Genomic DNA, 17,658 nt, shown 5'->3' on the forward strand with positions numbered 1-17,658 from the left:
TTGCCTACAGAAAAAGAACATTGAAGAATTGGGGTCCACCCAACTGCTGTCTTTCACGCAGGGCTGACTTAATTGGCATAACTGCAATTATCCCATATCTCTTACCTGAGACCAATCCAACTGATCATTTAAAATTTATTGAACATACACTCTGTATGAAGTAGCAAGCGAGCTTACCACTATGGGAAGATAAAAAAGAAATAGGAGATATATGGTCCCTGCTCTTAGTCAACTTAAATTCTTAAAGTTTCATGCAGATGTAACTGTGCCACACCAGATAGCTTATTGCCATTTCTTTGTTTCAGGACTCTGTTTAAGGAGAGTAGGCGTGGACATGGACATCTGACATCAATCCTGTAAGTGTTTGATGTTTTCACCCCTTGGATTACTTTTAGTTGCTTCCTGTAGCTATTCTTTGAACCTTTTTTGTGTTAATGTTTTTGAATAGGGCCAAGAAGAAAGTCATGACTGCTGCCAAGGTCAGAGTGAAGGTGAGTTCCTACTATGTGCTATTCTGTGTTCTTATCTCCATCTAACCAGGCTCATATGTTAAGTGATATTATGACTCAAAAACATTGGTACTTCAAGGTGATGAATGTTTATGTATAGCTCTTAATGTTGTATTGGAAGGCAGCATAATTCAATGAAAAGTGCCTGAGAGTGGGGGTCAAGATACTTAAGGGAATTCCCTTATTTTCACTGAGTCTCAAGTTTCCCCATTTGTAAAATATGTATAGTAATACCTGACCTATACAGGTATTACAGGGCTTTTCAAAGATCAAATAAAACAACAGGTTTGAAAGTCCTTTGAAGAGTTAAAAAACGTATATAAATGTTAGTCTGGTATTCTTGTTCTGTGTCTATATACCTAGGAATTGCATTGGCCAAGGAAAAGTTGATTCGTCATGTTAACAGTAGTAGAATGGAGAAGTAATATGGTAAAAAGGGGATAAAAATTAAAATATCTTGAAATACACAATTCTCGATTTACTGAGACCTGGCAGTGTTCAGCTATGTAGGCTATGAGGAAAATATGTGATTTCTCTTTAGAGGCACTGAGGTGTAGAGAAAGAGTATTAGACATAGAGTCAGAGGCCTGGGCTGGAGTACTAGCACTTGTACCTATTAATTAGCAGTGTGAGCCTTCACCAGTCACTTCATTTAGCCTTAGTTTCCTCTATGTATAATAGGAATAATAATAATTGTATTACAGGATTGTGAAGAAATGCTTTGCAAACGTTAAGGCACTGTATAAATATGTTATAATAGTCCAAACTTAGTCATGCTATATGTAAGATCTAAAGGACAAAGTTAATTTAGAATAATTCCTGGGCCATTCAGTCAGTCCACAAACATTCACTAATTTATTAAGTACTTAAGATATGCCCAAGAGTGGTGAAAAACTGGGGATACAATGAAAAGCAAAAACAGTCCTTACCCTCGAGGCATTTTAAGGGGAGTCACACTTTGGAAAAGTTTGGAAAAAATTGTAAATATCTGTAGGCAAGCCTTTCCATTGTTTTTCAGGGTTAGATAATATAATAATAGGTGACATATAAATGGCTTTAAGTTTCGGAAAACTTTTACATATGTTCTCATTTGATCCTTACAACAGCCCTGTGAAGTAGGAACTGTTATAATTCCCATTTTACAGATTAGGAAACAGGTCAAGAGAGGTTAAATGACTAGCCCAGGATTATACAACTACCTGATTACAAATTCCACTTGATTCCACTCTGTCTGTGCATTACACCACAGCAAATAGTAGTGGGACATGCATGAATATACAAAATCCCAGACAGATGTCAGAAAAGTATGGAGCCTATATTCTTTTTCATTTCTTATCATATAGAGAAGCACAACTAGTTGATTGCCCCTTTTTTGCAATGGATATTTAATCATTTCTAATTATTGTTATTTATGTTTGTTTTTTTTAAGGATTCTTCCACCAAACTTGATAAGAAAGTTTCAGTTCCATCAGGACAATCCAGTGGCTCCATTGTTTTGCCTTCAGAGCAGCATCAGGGAATGGGTATGAGCATTGGTGCTTCAGCCAGGGAGTTGTCATCTCTGGGTGCTTCTCAAACATCCAGCAATATTGCTAATCCTGCTTCTTTCAACCTGGAGGACTCACTGGATGAAGACTTAATTCATAATCCAACCTCTTCATTGGAAGCAGTGTCTAAGGAACTGGCTGCATTGAACAGCAGAGCAAGTGGGAGTCCTGAATTCATTCTTCATGTGCCCCCAAAGACCCCTACAGATAAAGTAACAAGTTCTGAGGAAAAAAGAAACTTCCCTAAGTCCAATTCTTCTGCTCCATCACCTGCTAGCTCGCTACAGTCACCTCTTAATTTCTTGGCTGAACAGGCACTGGCACTGGGGCAGTCTTCTCAGGAGAAAAAAACAGATAATTCTAGTTACAAAGAGCTCTCTTGCCAGGCTTCCCCCAGTAAAACCTTGTCCGAAGCACACCAGTCTAAACTTAAGCACCATAATTTGCCACGGACATCTCATGGACCACAAACATCACCTCTGGTGCCCACCCCCCAAGTTAAAGTTTTTCATTCAAGTAATCAGCAGCAGAAAAACTTCACACCCCCAGCTCCATTTGTCAATAAGCTCCAGAGCCCAAAGGCTGCCTCCCCTCTGGCCCAGCGATCCCTCCTGCAACAGGTCAAGACGTCGACCAAAGGTCCAAGCTTCCACTCCTCAGCATCTCCCTCTTCGGGTAGCACCCCAGCCTCTAGTAGTACTCATAAGAGCCCTGGCTCCTCCACAGCTTCTTTGGGTTATACAGGGAAGCACTCATCCAGTTCTTCAGGACAATCTTACAAGTCTCCCTTTGTTGCTGGCTCTTTCTCTAAACATGGGGTTTCTTCTAGCACTTCTTCATCTGGAGTATCTTCAGTCCAGAGCTCTGCATCTGGGAGCTCACTATCTGGTGTACAGGCTTCCTCCTCTAGCCAGCCTTCCAGCCGGCCAGTACCAAGTTCTGCATTGAAGAAACCTCCAGTTTCCCAGAAGCTGACTTTAGTGGCGCCACCTGGTGGCCCAAATGGAGATTCTAGTGGTGGGACACAGGGGGTGGCCAAGTTACTGACCTCTTCCCTTAAGCCAGCTGTGGTTAGTAGTGCTACATCATCTACCTCCTTGCCAGTGAGTATTACAGTTGAACAAAAAGTCCAGCACATTTTTCTGTATATTTTTAAAGAAGCAATTCTTGTCATGCTAGTATGTATCTGAGTTGAAAGTCACATGGTAATAATAAGCTGGCCTTAGAAATCCACAGGAGTAGACTGTATGCTTTGATGTTATTGTAATGTTGTATGGTTACAATGGCTGCTTTTGTGTGTGGCAGCCAATTCTAAGGACTGCCTAAAATCTATCCTTTTGTGAAGAAGGAACTGAAACTTTGTATGATTTTAGGTAGTAATTTGAGGTCCTTTGGGGAGTTGAGGGAGTTTAGCTTTGCTAATAAAAAACTGATCTTGGTTTTCTGGCTCTGAGCAGCATAATATGAAGAGCCAGCAGTTTTTCTTTATTACGTGGGTTATTCTTATGCTAAAACATATGGGAGAAAAATTTAGTTGTTTGTAAAATCAGTAGTTGGGTGATGAAATTTTACTGGGAAAATATTTATGGTATGTGGTGTTAATTCTATTAAATAGATTGAAACAATCGTAGGTACAGTGAGGGACGATGTATTGAATTAGGCTGTTGAATCTTGTTTGGGGTATATGTGGCTGGGCTTTGGAATCAGGGTTGGGGAACAGAAGAGATCATTTATATTTGGGTTTACTTTGATGTATAGGAAGTCTGTGTGTGTTTTTTATGTTACTCTGTGTGTGTGTGTGTGTGTGTGTGTGTGTGTGTGTGAGAGAGAGAGAGAGAGAGAGAGAGAGAGAGAGAGAGAGAGAACTGTTAACTTCCTGAACTTTGACCATCTTCTGTATTCCTTTCCCAGAAAGGAACAAGTGGAGCTGTACTGCTAACCAGCTCCTCTTCCTTAAGTGTACTGTCACCATCCTATAAGTCCAGCAGTTCTAAACTGTCCGGAGGCCTGAACTCAACACCACTGGGGATTTTATCTCCTCTCCACACTTTCCCTCTCCATGTGATCTCCTTTAGTGCAGACTCATCTCCCAAAGCAGGAGTCTCCAAGGATGCCATTGTTACAGGCCCTGCCCCTGGAACTTTCCACCATGGCCTGAGTCACAGTAAGTATTTCTCCTCCTTTCCACTTTGGAAGGCCAAAAGGTACAACTCAGTGCCTATAACAAATGAGTTTGCTATTGTGTTCATACATTTTGTGTCTTTGGTGTGTGATTGTGGGGATGTTACTTTGAGAGCTTTGCTAATTTCTGATTTTGGGTTTCTTGCTCATAAGTGGCCCATTGGTTTGTTCTGGGCTCTCTTGATAGCTATAGCTACTTTTCTGTTTTCTGTCTTCAATGTATGTGTTTGTTCTTTTCTTCCCCCTCCTTTCTTTGTTTTTCTCTCTAGGTCTTCTGGCTGGCTTGCACTCCAGCCCGCACCATGCAGCGCCTCTCCCACACTCTGCCTTGTCTACCCATATTCCGCAGAGTCTGCCAGGTAATTGTCAGATAGTCTGTTTACCATGAGCATCATGAATCATTTCTTACCCTTCACCCTTTACATCCCTTGAGAAACCAAAGCACTCACTGTCTTTACCTTGTCTTCACTGGTTTGATCTTTGCTATTTAATTCAAAGATTACTAGGGTTTCAGAAGCTCTTTTAAAAGCATTTTACTGGCCTTGTGGATGAGAGTGACTAGAGTATGAATATAAATATAAATATTAAAGGGTCTCATAATTTTTTCCTATTACTCCTAGTAAATGTCTCATGAGATAATTTGATGAAGGTTATATTTGTTTTTGATGCACTTTCAGCCTTATACTTTGGATTAAATGTTTAATAATCTTATACATTCTCATATGAAATGGTCATTAGTATTTTGGGCTTTAGTAAAAGGCAAGGCTGCCTTTGTTAAAAGTAGAGGTGCTCCATGGAGCACTGGGAACTCATCTCAACTTTTTCCTTTGCTTTTTTCAGTAGAACAGAAGGGGAGGCAGTGCACTATCCCCATAGGGGCCAGTAAGGTCATGGCAAATCTCCTAAGGCCTGTCTGCAAATACCATCTATACTTCATCTGTTAAGAGCTTTCTGTGCCTAGGTTAAATAAGAGGTGACATTCCTAATGACTCTTTATCCTCTTCCTGATCCCTTAAGGTGGGTTTGACCAAAATTCTATATTTAGCCTCCTTTTCTCCTTTCTCTATGCTCTTTTTCTTGACCATCTCATTCATGCCTACTGCTTCAATTTTCACCCTTACACTAGTTACTCCTACATATGTATCTTGCATATTATTCTCTTCTTTTCTTGAGCTGTAGAGCCCAAGTCTCCTAAGGCTAGCAGAACGTCTCTACCAGCATATCAAATCACCATGGTTAAAACTGACCTTATCATCTATACACTGATGCTTTACCTGCTCCTTCTTTTGACTTGACTATTTCTGTCAGCTTTATAACTGTTTACCTACTTTCTAATATTCACAACCTTGTTATTATGTTTGACTCTTCCCTCTCACTCCCTTCTCCTATCCATTCACTTATCATATTCTATCTGTTCTGTCTCTATTGTCATAGATTCCTCCTTTCTATTCTGTCACCATTTTAATACAGATCCTCATTACCATCTTCATGGATAATTGCATGGGAATCTTAATAGACTCTTTCTTACATTTGCCAAAATAGAATCTACTCTGTGAGGAGCTTGCATTCCACTTTGGAGGAAAAATATGCACACAGATAAGTCACCCCAAGGTAATTTTTTTGGGGAAGACATTTATTAACTGTCTTCCCCAAAATTCCTTTTTTGTAGGAGGTGGCACTTGAGCTATGAACTTTGCAGGAAGCTAGAAATTCTGATAGGTAAGAGGGAATGCATTCCAGGCATGAGGGTGCAGCTTGTGCAAAGGCACAGAGGTCAAAATATGGGGAACAAAAGCAGGTCAGTTTGGTTGAGCATTTAGGGAATAATGGGATATCAATCTGGAAAGGTAGGTTGGAACCAGATTGTTAAGTCTTTTATAAGAGGTAGAGAGACTAATTCAGAGGTTTTTGCAAATAGTCCAGGTACAGGTAATGAAGGCCTGACTTTGGGTGGTAGCCATGTAGGTGGAAAAAAGGGAATGGAATACAAGAAGTGTTATGGAAGTAAAATCAATAAGAATTGGTAATCTAGATATGGGAAGTGACAGAGAATGGAGAGATGAAGATAATTCCAGGGTTATTAACAGTTGCTACCATGTAAAGGCTGTTCAAAATCCTTACTTAGCCTGGCATTTGAAGCACTCCATCATTGTATGCTCCTTTACCTTTTAAATCCATTATTCATTTATGAATTATTCTAAGCACTGGGGATACAAATACAAAAACAAAACAGCCCCTGCCCTTAGGGAGTTTATGTTCTGCAGGGATTCGAAATGTAAATAGAGAGGTAATTGTGACGTAATTTGAGGCAAGAGAAATCACTAAACTATAGGGATATTGGAAGATACTTCTTGGAAGAAGTAGTATCTTAGTTGAGTCTTAGAAGAGGAAGCTTGGAAGTTCTGAGCAGAGGCAGAGATTGAGTACATTTTAAGCAAAGGTGACATCATATACAATAGGCATGGAGAAAGAAGATATAATGTTGATTCTGGAGAACAGCCAGTTTGGCTAGAACATAGAGTATGGTGAAGGAGACTAATATGAAATAAATTTGGAAAGATAGGAGTCATATTTTGGAGGATTTTAAATATCAGACTGAGGAGCTTGTATTTTGTCCTTAGAGACAATAGGAAGCAGGAGGAAGTATCATTATTAGACTTTTTGATTTAGTCTGTGTGGAGACTGAGTTGGAAAGATAAAAGAATTGAATTAGAGAAACCAATTAGAAGGCCATTGCAGTAGTGCAGGTGAAAAGTGATGAGGACCTCTCTCACGTAGCAGGATTGACCCTGCTTGCCAACAGATTGGGTTATATGGGACATGAAGGAGAGAGAACAATCAAGGATGACACCACGGTTGTGAATCTGGATTACTGGGAGGATGGTGGTATCCGCAACACAAATAGGATCTTTAGCAGAGATTCCGTTTTAACAGGGGGGAGCTGATTTCCATGATAAATATATTAATTTGGAGATGCTGATGGGGCATCCAGGGGGAAGTGTCAGGCAGTCAATTTGTGATTTATGAATTCAGGAGAGAGATTAGGGTTAGGTATAGAGATTTGTCATCTTGGGAGCTGTTGAGATCAAAAGAGAATGAAGAAAGAGAAAAAAGGTCCCAGGACAGAACCACCAAGACATTTATACATGTTAAGTAGACAGAGATGAATGATGATCCAACAAAGAAGGCTGAGGAGCTCACACACAGGTAAGAGAACCAAGAAAGCTATATCATGAAGCTTCAGAAAGAGTGAGTGGTCAGTTACAAAAGCAACAGATATGGTAGGATAAAGACAAAGAAAAGGTCAGTAGATTTATTAGTTAAGAGACGTGGATAACCTTGGAAAGAACAATTTCAGAAGCCTAGACGTACCAGAAGCCATATTACAAGAGTTTGAGAAGTGGATGGTCAGTGTGGAAAAGGATATGATGAACGTAGACAACTTGTTATGGGGGATTGCCTTTGAAAAGGAGAAGGGACATAGGATAGTAGCTTTGGGAAATACTAGGGTCAAGTGAAATTAAGGATGTGGGAAACCTGGGCATGTTTGTAGGTATAAGGGAAGAAGATAAAAAAGGAAAAATTGAAAATGAGAAAGAATATTTAAATATTTAAAGGGGAAATATCCATAAGAATCTAGAGGAGATAGGATCAATCAATCTATAATCAGGAGTATAATTAGATTGATTAGGTTTTAGTCAGGAAAAGGGCCACTTCTTTTTTAGAGACTGGAGCAAAGGATGAGAGAATGGAAGATGTGGAAGAATTTTGAGGCACAGAGCAGGGCGGGGAAGAGGGAGCTCTTGGTAGTCTCTGTTCATGAAAGTAGGAAATGAGGTTTTATGCTGGGGTTGAGTGGTGAGAGAGAGTATAGAGAGCTTGAAGAGGGGAGAGCTAAAATTTAGTAGCCAAGTGGGGAGTGCAATAGTGAGGGGAAAAAGGATTGTTGCAGTGAGGGCCCAGTTAATATTAGATTAACAAATTTGCTGCGGACTCAGTAAGCAGAGTTGTGTGACTTCTCTAGCTGCATCCATTAGCATGCGAGTAGTTGTGGAGAAAGCAGATAGTAGGGGTAATCCAGGGTAGAGGATTGGCAGGGCATGAATGGTAGTTGGCCAAAGGGGCAAGAGATTTAAGGGTAAAAGAAAGTAAGTGCATATAGTTCAACTAGTCAGCCACAGACTCAAGACTAAAGGTAAGAAAGTGAGGCCAGAGCAGAGATAAGGAACTGAGAGAGCAGGAAGAAATAGAGGAGCTAGGGAGCATGGTAAAGATGAAGGTTTAGGAGCAAGGCAGAAGCACAGATAAAAGAAGGACAGGATGTTAGGATCAGAGAGAAGAAATTTCGGCATCCAAAATCATGAAGGTAGCATAGTTAGAGATAGGGATGGTGGTAAGATTGAAGGTATGACCTGTGTTTGACTGAGGCAGAGTGAAGATGTAGATTATAGGAGGTGGAGTTGATAATGTAGGTGGAACCATTGAAGGAATATCAACATCTATATATTGAAATCCCAGAATATTAGTGTGATTGTCAGGATGGAAAAGATAGTAAGTCAAATATTGTTGAAAAAGGAGGAAGAATGACCTAGAGGCTGGTAGATGACTAGATCTGAACTGGATGATATAGATGAATAGAGTGAACCTTAAAGGAGGAGAGGCTGATGAATGATGTTTGGAAAGGAATGATCTGGAAGCAGTAATTGGGAGCAAAGCATATGCCAATTCCTTTTCCTCCTGGCCTAGTGTGTAGGGTGCATGAGAGTACTTGAAGCATACTCAGTACTTGAGAAGATAGGTAGGGATGATGCAGTGCTTTGCTTAAGAAATCAGATTTCTATAAGTAGAAGAAGAACCAGAATGTGTAAGGAAGAGTTACAGGATGAAAAGAATATTAATAATAGAGCAGTGTTTTCAGAATACACAGTGAAAGGTAAGGGATGATATAAGGGTAGGACTGATGTGAGTGGGGATGACAGGAAGTGATGGTAGAGGAAGAGGATTTTCACCTTGCACAGTGATGCAGTCACAGGGTATTTTGGAAGGAAGTAGAAACAGTGGCCCATGTGAAGGATGAAGCACCAGTTGATGTTGCTTGTCTCCTCTCAAACAACAGGTGAAAAAGGGTTGAAACAGCAAGACAGATGATTAGTAAATATTTATACTTCTCATCAGCTCCTACTTAATTCTATATATAGTAGAGATGTAGAAAGAAGAAAAGCAGCCTTGACTTATTAGCATTCCGATATTTAGTGAGGACTGATTTTAAAACCATGCAATTGGCTTTTCCAAGGAGACAAAATGAAAAGCTTTTCAGCTGATCTCATGTTTTTCCATCAGAAACAGTAAAAAGGCAGTGGACTTGTGCACAAGCTATTTGTCTTACCAGTAGATGAGTGATTTAGGGAATTGTATATTTGACTTAAGCTTAAAAAATAAATGACACTTAAAGAGTAGGGGATCATGGGAATCCCTGTTACTTTGGGAACAATGTAATTATTTCAGTCTGAGAAATCAAATAATTGATTAGTTATTGGAAGCTTTCTTGTCTATGTTGGGACAATAGGATTAGCAAAAAATGGAAAGCTAAGATTAAAATGGAACAAGAATTATTGAACTACATATTCCACTTAGCATATTTTATAAAGAGCAAACTTTCTTCCTTTGTACTTCAGACAGATGTCAAGGTTAAAAGATAGGCTTTAATGACTTAAAACTAAGAACTATCTTTACGTTTTAGCTTTGTGATTTTTGTATATTTGCTTTCTTTAGTGCTTTTTGCTTTACTTTTCTTAATGCCTTATGGTTTGTAGTGCCTTTTATAATTCTATCCTTGCAGGAGCTTAAGAGTACTTTGAAAGTAGAAGAACTTCAGTTTCATATGTTGCATTTTAATATGATCCTTAGGCCTTAATTACCTACACTGTGGAATCCCAGCATCCTAAGGGTGGGGTGGGTGTAGTTGAAGTTGGAGAATTGGAATGGCAAAGTCACATTTCCTGGGCATTTTGTACTTCAAGAACACCTGTCTTCATACCTTTGGTAGTTCTCGCAACTACTGTATTCACTATGACTTCTGCTGCTAATAGAGATTGTCAAGTAAATTCCATTTCTTTGAGTTCTAGGAGGCTAAAATTCAGTCACTTTGTTATGTGATCTATTCACTACACTTGTGCATATTGAAAATCAAATATCCTAAATTTTTTTTCCTTTTTTGCTTGTCTCCTTTAGACGCTTCTCAGCTTCATGGGAAAGGGACCAATGTACAACAGCGGAAATTGTGACATCTGCAGAAGAAAAGCTAATCTAGAACAAGGCAGAACCTGAATGAGTAGGTCTTGAAGACTGGATATTGACTGTATTCTTTCTTTCTGCCAACTGTGTTTCTTCTAGCAGCTGGAGAAAGAGTGAGCTCTGAGTTTCTTGGCACTTTTAACATGCCTCAGAGTTAGTGGGAGCTTCGTGCTCTTTTAGAGATGCTTATGGTGCTCTGTGCTTCACAACCATGTCATTTGACAGTAATTGAAGTGGCAGATACTAAAAAGGAGAACATGCTGGACTTTGGGTATGAGAGTATGTGTGTGTAATGACTACACTAGGATGGCAGATCATTTTTTAATCTATGTGTTAAATCTGCCAAGAACCTCTGTGTTCAGTTAACCATACCTCAAGACATTCCACAAGATGGTGGTTTGTTCCAGCTGTCGTAGGATCACTGCCTCTGGATTGGGACAATTATGGTGTCCTCATTTTTAAATTGTATGTTCAACAAGAAGAAAACCTGTGCTGGAGCATGATGGGGGAAAATTTTGCTTTGTCTCTTTGTGACTATATAAAGGAGATGACCTGATATGCTCATTGTGCAAAGGGAGGTGGAGGGAAAGGATTTCCTTCCTGAACATGATAGTGAAGCTCTTTATAGAAAAGACCTCTGTAGATTGCATTGGAACAATTGTAATAGGATTTTCAAAGTTATTTTTTTGGCTCAATTTTCATTATTACCATTAAATGCATTGGATAGAATGGGACTGTTCTTCACATGTCACCTGTATAGGAAGACATAATTCCAGTGCCTTTATGGTGGAGCAAAATTAGATAATACACATCCATTTTAGCCCTCTATCTGCTCCTGAAAAGAGATTTTTAAAAAAATTCTGTATTTAAGACTTATCCGTTTATATTTAATTGAGCTTTTCATGATTGCACATTGAAAGCTGCACTGTCCTGACTTGAAGGTGATTTGGATCCTGAGAGCCTGGTTCCAAATCCAGGAAGAGCACCAGTTCTTTCAGCATTTATGTATATGGGTTCTAGAGCCCAGAAGCCATTCTTGATCAGAATTTTCATCTCTGTGAGTAGGCGTGAGGAGTACAGAGTCACTGATATACATTCCATTTTTTTGTTCCTAGAAATCAGCACTCATAGAACTTCAGTAAAAGGCTTCTTTAGTGTTCCTGTAGTGGACACAGGCTTCAAAATCCTGGAGACTCTCCAGGTAATTGATTGGACTATGCATTAACTTAAGGGTAATATGCAGTTAGGTTTGGAGAGTCAATCAAAGGCCAGATGGTTAGGCACAAGCTAGAACTGGGCATATAGCTAGAAGAACAGTTCCCAAATTGCCAACCTGTTCACACTTAATTACTGTCTGTTTCACAAGAATTTTAAAAGTGCATTCTTATTCCTGTGAAATTTGTGCTACAAGGTATGTTTGAACTGGCTACTCAGACTGAATTACAAGTCAGATAAGTTCAGTGTGAACAGCATTGTCTGTGGCACTGAAATGATTGTACACATTGTGTGAAAACACTAAGTTGTTTCCAGGTTTCCTTTATTTAGATTACGGTGTACAAACTATCAATAATTCGTACTTTGTTCTAGGAAAGGCTTGTAGGCCTTCCCAAATTTGCATCTAGGAACAACAGACCTTCTGTCAGCTGCACTGGTAGGCCTCTGCTCATACTTTTATTTGTTTGCTTTGGTCAGACCCAAAACACCTTTCAAATTCAAGCTAAGCGACTCCTTAAGATCACTTTATTGTATTTTTTTTTTAATTGAAACTTGTATTTCCAGTTTGTTTACAGAATACTCCTAGGTAGTAGCAAAAGAGCCAAAGATGAGATTTGTATTGCTGAGCTCAAAACAGAGCAGTTATCAGTGGACTCTGAGCAGATGGAATTCTCCAGAATTCCCTTCCCATGAGCTCTCCCAGGTACCAGTCCCACTCCCTCTCTTTGCTTTCCTGCCAGTGCTCCCTCTGTACCACATACCGTTGAGTTTGTAGCTGGAGCAGAATACCCTCATTTTAGGAATCTAGTGATGCCTCTTGCCTCAGGGAAATGTTTCTTTGATGGGGATTCTGTGGGATTTCTTTTTCTTGTTTATGCTTTACTTGTGGTAATGAACGAGTGAATGAATTAAACAGAGCCATGGCAAGGCAGAGCTACAGGCTGACACTGTAGCAGAAGGATGGAAAATGGAACATTCCAGGCCCTGTGCCCTGGATGTAGCAGCTGTAGATGTTTCCTTTGGTGAGGGGAGTCTCTGAGCACTTACTGGGTATGGCAGTTTCTTTAGTATAAAAGGGGCTGCAGCTTTTGTGCAGGGACTGTTGGTATTGGGGGTGGTGGGAAAATTGTTAATCTTGTATAAAGCAACTCAATAAATTGTTTCAAAGTTTCCAAAACATTCTTTTTCATTTTTTCTGTTTTACCAAATTTCTAAGTGGGTTTTTTTTTCCTCCTGCAAATGATTCTCAAGGTATTAATCTTTTTGGAATAACCATTTTTGCTGAAACCCAAGTGAAAGTGGGAGGAAAGTTTTCTCAAAAGGAAAAGGTAAAAGATGGGTATCAGAGAAACAAAATTCAAGCCACCAGATTTTTATTTCCATACTATAAATAAAATTCCCTATCATTTCCCATTTTCATACAGAATAAATGAGATATACATAACTGGATATTCATTTGGTAAATAATCAACATTTTTTTTACCTAAATGCTATGAGGTAAAGCAAGATTCATAAGGCACTGCTGCCATTGTTTATAGTAACATCTTTTACTATTAAAATATTTTAATTTTACAGTAACAAACCACTCTCTTACATAGCATATTTTTCAAGGACATAAGATGGATAAAAATACCAGTTGAACCAAATTCTACTTAAGTTTCTTATATTTGCTGCTGGTTGGGTTTTTTTTTTATCACCTTTTCTAGCAGACATCCAGTATTTCTTGTCAGTAGAGTAACGACTGAAGATTTTCGACCAGAAAAGTAGAAGAATGTCAATATTAGTAACTTTGGATGTATTCAGTTGTTTGAATAGAAAAGTGCGTAGAATGAATGTCTTTTTATCTTTGAAAAAATGTTCATCAAATTGATTGGTTTTAAGGCTTGTGCTACTCTTAAGGTGTCTTCTCAAGCTCTCTTTGCCAGGCTTAATTAAATCAACCTTCTATAGTTTTGGAATACTTTTATTCCAAGAAGGGAGAAGGGAGAATGTCACAGAGGGAAACCAAAAAGAATATATTGAAAGGAAGAATGTTTAGGCAATAGAGGAAAAAAAGTGCATATTTACTAATTAAACCATTTCATCAAAAAGTAGGATTTCCCTGGGAACATTTCCAGGTAAGTCAATAGGTTAAGTAGTTGGGGACAAGTTTTATTCATTCTTACCCAATTGCCCTTCCACTTGTAGTCACAGTAGCTCTGTCCTGAGCAACTCTCTAAGCAAGAGTATAACTAAAATGTTGACATGTATACATACAGGGTCTGAGGGCATGTCGGAGGCAGAGTGGTAGAAACATAGTATCATCTTTGGTGAGACAAGACCAGTCACCTGCTTTTGAGGGTCAGAAGGAAGGATATCAGCTTGAAAAGACTGAAGCTTTATGTCTACTTTTGCCCAGACACTAAAACAGCTAGCTCCTGAATGGACATATCCTTGTTAACATATCGATCATACTGAGCTGGGGTTAGCCTTCCATTCTTTAAGGCATCTTCAATAGAGAACTTCTTTCCAGACTTTCTGTCATGTATCACAGAAGATTCTCCATTTGGTCCTTTGACTGATATCTCTTCCCAGTCACACTCCTGGCTTCTGAGCTTCACAAACATGTTCCAATCAATGAGACCAGCCCTGTGGGCTTCCTCTGGGGAAAGCTCTCTACCAGTATCAGGGTCAATAACCACAATGGAGCGACGTAAATGGTTCTCTCTCTGCTCCCTCTTAACTGCCACTGACCCTAGACGCTTATGCAACTCATCAATCTCATTATCTTTATCTCTGGAGATCCTTTTGAGATCATCCAGTTCTCTTTCCAGGGACCAGAGTCTAGAGTCTAAATTTGCCCCACAGTCCACTGAAGTCATGTTTCTTAAATCTCGAGTTTCTGTTGTGGTCATTTCAATTTCTGATTGCAGCCTTCTGGTCTCCATTTGTAGATTCTGTTTTTCTAAATGAAGTTTGTGGTTTTCTTCCCTTAAAAAGTCCAATTCCTTGGATGACTTGGAATTATGGAATTCCAGTTCAGACAACTTGGCCTCTAGCCGGCTCACCTCTGCATCCAGCTCCCTTTTGATACGACTCTCTTCCTCCAAACTGTTCTTCAGTTTCTGGATTTCTTGTTCTGTGTTACCTTTTTCTACTTGAACACTTTCTGAGAAGACCACTTTTTCTTTCACCTCCATCTTCTCAAGGGTAAGGAGTTTTTTTTTCAGTGCTTCAAGCTCACTCTCCAATATTTGCCGACGGTGCTTTTCTTCTTCCAGTTGGAGTCTGAGAAGAGAGTGTTCCTTTGCCTGCTGGGGATCCTGCTGGAGAACCACTTTCTGTTTTAGGGTCACCTTTTCTTTGGTCTCCCCTTCTTCTTTCTCCAGATCCGCTAGCCGAAGCTTTAGCCGCTGGACCTCAAGCTCAGCCTCCCTTCGAGCTTGCCGTTCTCTCTCCAGCTCTTCTAGCTGATGCTCTAGCTCAGCCCTTCTCCGCTGTAATTTTCGAAGTTCTCCTCGAAGATTGTCAATCTGCCTCAGTTCAATGTCAATGCTTTCTGTGAAGGAATCTACCTCAGCTCTCATGGCAGGGTCTTGTTCATATTTTACAACTTCTTGCTCAACTACTTTTTCTTTCACCTGTGACAGTTCCTCTTCCTTTTGTTTGATTTTGTCCTCTTGGGATAACCTTTCTCTCTCTAAATCTACCTGTTTTTTCTGTTCTTCTGATAATTTCAATCTTAAGGACTCTACCTCCTCTTTGGTTTTGGGGTCTTCACGGAATTGGAGTATCTCTTGAACTACTTCTTTGGTCTGCACTTGGGGTTTGGTATCTTTCAAGGACTGGATTTCTTGCTTCAGCTGGTAGATTTCTAAATCACATCTTTCAATCAATCTGGTTTTGTCTACAATTTCTTCTCTGAGTCGTTGAAGTTCCTTCTCCGTCTCAGGGTCAGTCTTATACTTAATTACTTCTTTTGTTACTTCTTTTACCTCTATCTGTGGGCCTCGCTTCCGAAGAGCCTCCAGTTCACTTTGGTAGCTCTTTAGCTGCTCCTCTGCACCTCGGTACTTTCTCTCCTGTTCCACAAGTTCCAAACGGAGATTGGCTACTTCGCTTTCAGCCTTGGGGTCTGGTCGGACAATCTCACGTACTTTTTCTTGCACAACTACTTTGGAATTTTCCTCTTCTAGGGCCCAGATCTTCCGGAGGAGTTCAGTCTTTTCTCTCTGACTAGAGCGAGATTTTGATGCTTCATCTTCATACTGACGTTTGAGGTCATTGACTTCTCTTTCTATTGCTGCATCTTTTTCCACTTTTAATACTTCCTTGACTGTAATTTTTCCTTCAGCCATAGCTCGTTCTTTCTCTAGTCTCTTGAGCTTGTCTTGCAGGAAACTGAGCTCTTCTTCTTGCTTTTCCCTTTGGGCACTTTCCTTTTGTTGCTGCTCCTGTAACAGCCTATATTCTGTCTCTAGTTGTGGGTCATTCTGCAGTTTCACTACTTCCTTCTCAGTGATTTTCTCCTGCTCTTTGTTCTTCTCCTCAGACAGGGCAGCAATTCGCTGCTGTAAGAGAATGACCTCAGTTTCTCGGGTTCCTTTCTGTCTTCTCAGTTCTTCTAGCTCCTCTCTTAATTTTAGGACTTCATCAGCTTGGGCTTTATCTTGCTCAATACGCAATACTTCTTTGACCACATACTCTTGACCCCCTTCCCTTGTTTCATGCTCCAGTGAGCGTAGCTTTAGTTTCATATCCTCTAGCTCATCCTGTAACTCTTTGTTTTTACGCTGCTCCTCCCCTAAGGTTTGCTGCATCCTGTGGAGGCTTTCTTCCAATTCAGGATCAGGTACCTTCTTTAATACTTCTTTTCTTATCACAGATTCCTGTGGCTTCTTATTCTTCAGGATGACGATTTCATCCTGAGTGCTTTTGACTTCATTCTCTAGCTGTTGTCTACGCTGAGTCTCATCATCTAGTGCTTTCTTAATCCTCCAGGTTTCTTCTGTCACTGGTTCTTTGCCTTGAATGGATTCATGTGTCACTTCTATCTCTGGCTGCTGTTATTGAAAAGAAAATGCATCATTAAAAAACCAGAATTTCATTGGTGGTATTATATATAATTCCTTACCAAGTCAGGGTTGACTTGAGGCATTTAAGGGAGAATCTGTCAAATTGACTGTCTTGTGATCTGTACAAGATTCCCTTGGATTATATTGGCATGTACAGATGCGGTATTTCTTAGATTTGAAGTATGAAATATAAACATTAACTTTATTTTAACTATCATTTGTTTAAATTGTTTTATAGAATTGTTATCTGTTTTGACAGATGAGTACTAAGGATGACTTAGTAGCTTATTTTTCTAAAATGCCAACAAGTGATCAAAACGTCACAGACTGATGCTTTGGAGCAAAAAAAAAAATCATGTAATTTTTCAACTGCCTAGGGTTAGTTTTTAAATTTCAAACTAAGCCATGTGTCTGTTACCTGTCTCAGAAGATTCTGAGCAAATTCCAAATTCTGCAGTCTTTGTCTGTTGATAGCATTAACTTCAGTGAATTTGGCAGCAAGAAAAGCTTCCTAGAAAACAGTTATTTTATGGAGAGAAGTCAACATAATGAAGTGATAGTCAGGTTAGGAGTAGAAAGCTCATTAACACAAACACAGAGGAGCTTCCACTCTTGGAGCTTCAGTTCAGTCATTCACATGGAGGATATCATTCATCTTTCCTTTGGGAATGCAAAAATAGGGCCTAAAATGTCTGTCACCATACAACACACATTTTAGGAGTTTTGTGAGGATTGGTCATTTTTAAATAATTTTAAGTGCATTAAAAGAGTTTGATATTTAAAGAAATTTGTAGATAAAACCCACCCCCCATCTAGATTTTGGTATTTTGGTTTTCCTGAAAGTGAGCTACAACTACA

At 39.5% G+C, this 17,658-nt stretch overlaps 2 protein-coding genes across 7 annotated transcripts in view; one reads left to right on the plus strand and one right to left on the minus strand.

The window, feature by feature from the left end:
* UBN1 (ubinuclein 1) overlaps positions 1 to 12,923 on the plus strand; it is a 39,452-nt gene extending 26,529 nt beyond the window's left edge. For 4 of the 6 annotated variants that reach the window (XR_002322725.2, XR_002322728.2, XR_002322726.2 and 1 more), the window contains 7 exons: positions 306 to 356; positions 449 to 491; positions 1,939 to 3,159; positions 3,968 to 4,220; positions 4,507 to 4,596; positions 5,078 to 5,254; positions 10,469 to 12,923. Coding sequence is in view for 2 of the 6 variants with exons in the window: in XM_020978600.2 (XP_020834259.1) it covers positions 306 to 356; positions 449 to 491; positions 1,939 to 3,159; positions 3,968 to 4,220; positions 4,507 to 4,596; positions 10,469 to 10,521 (1,711 nt within the window). In the remaining 4 variants the exon portion in view is untranslated. The remainder of the gene's footprint in view (positions 1 to 305; positions 357 to 448; positions 492 to 1,938; positions 3,160 to 3,967; positions 4,221 to 4,506; positions 4,597 to 5,077; positions 5,255 to 10,468) is intronic. The other 2 variants (XM_020978600.2, XM_020978601.2) reach the window with 2 other exon arrangements.
* Positions 12,924 to 13,102: 179 nt separating this feature from the next.
* The window catches only part of PPL (periplakin), a 44,463-nt gene continuing 39,907 nt past the window's right edge, over positions 13,103 to 17,658 (minus strand). Inside the window, exons 21-22 of the mRNA XM_020978599.2 lie at positions 17,219 to 17,311; positions 13,103 to 16,788 (exon numbers count right to left, since the gene is read on the minus strand). Coding sequence (XP_020834258.1) covers positions 14,131 to 16,788; positions 17,219 to 17,311 — 2,751 coding nt within the window. The 3' untranslated portion in view covers positions 13,103 to 14,130. The remainder of the gene's footprint in view (positions 16,789 to 17,218; positions 17,312 to 17,658) is intronic.

The sequence above is a fragment of the Phascolarctos cinereus genome, unplaced genomic scaffold (assembly GCF_003287225.1).
Source record: "Phascolarctos cinereus isolate Bilbo 61053 unplaced genomic scaffold, phaCin_HiC Scaffold_4;HRSCAF=312, whole genome shotgun sequence".
NCBI classification, from domain to species: Eukaryota; Metazoa; Chordata; class Mammalia; order Diprotodontia; family Phascolarctidae; genus Phascolarctos; species Phascolarctos cinereus.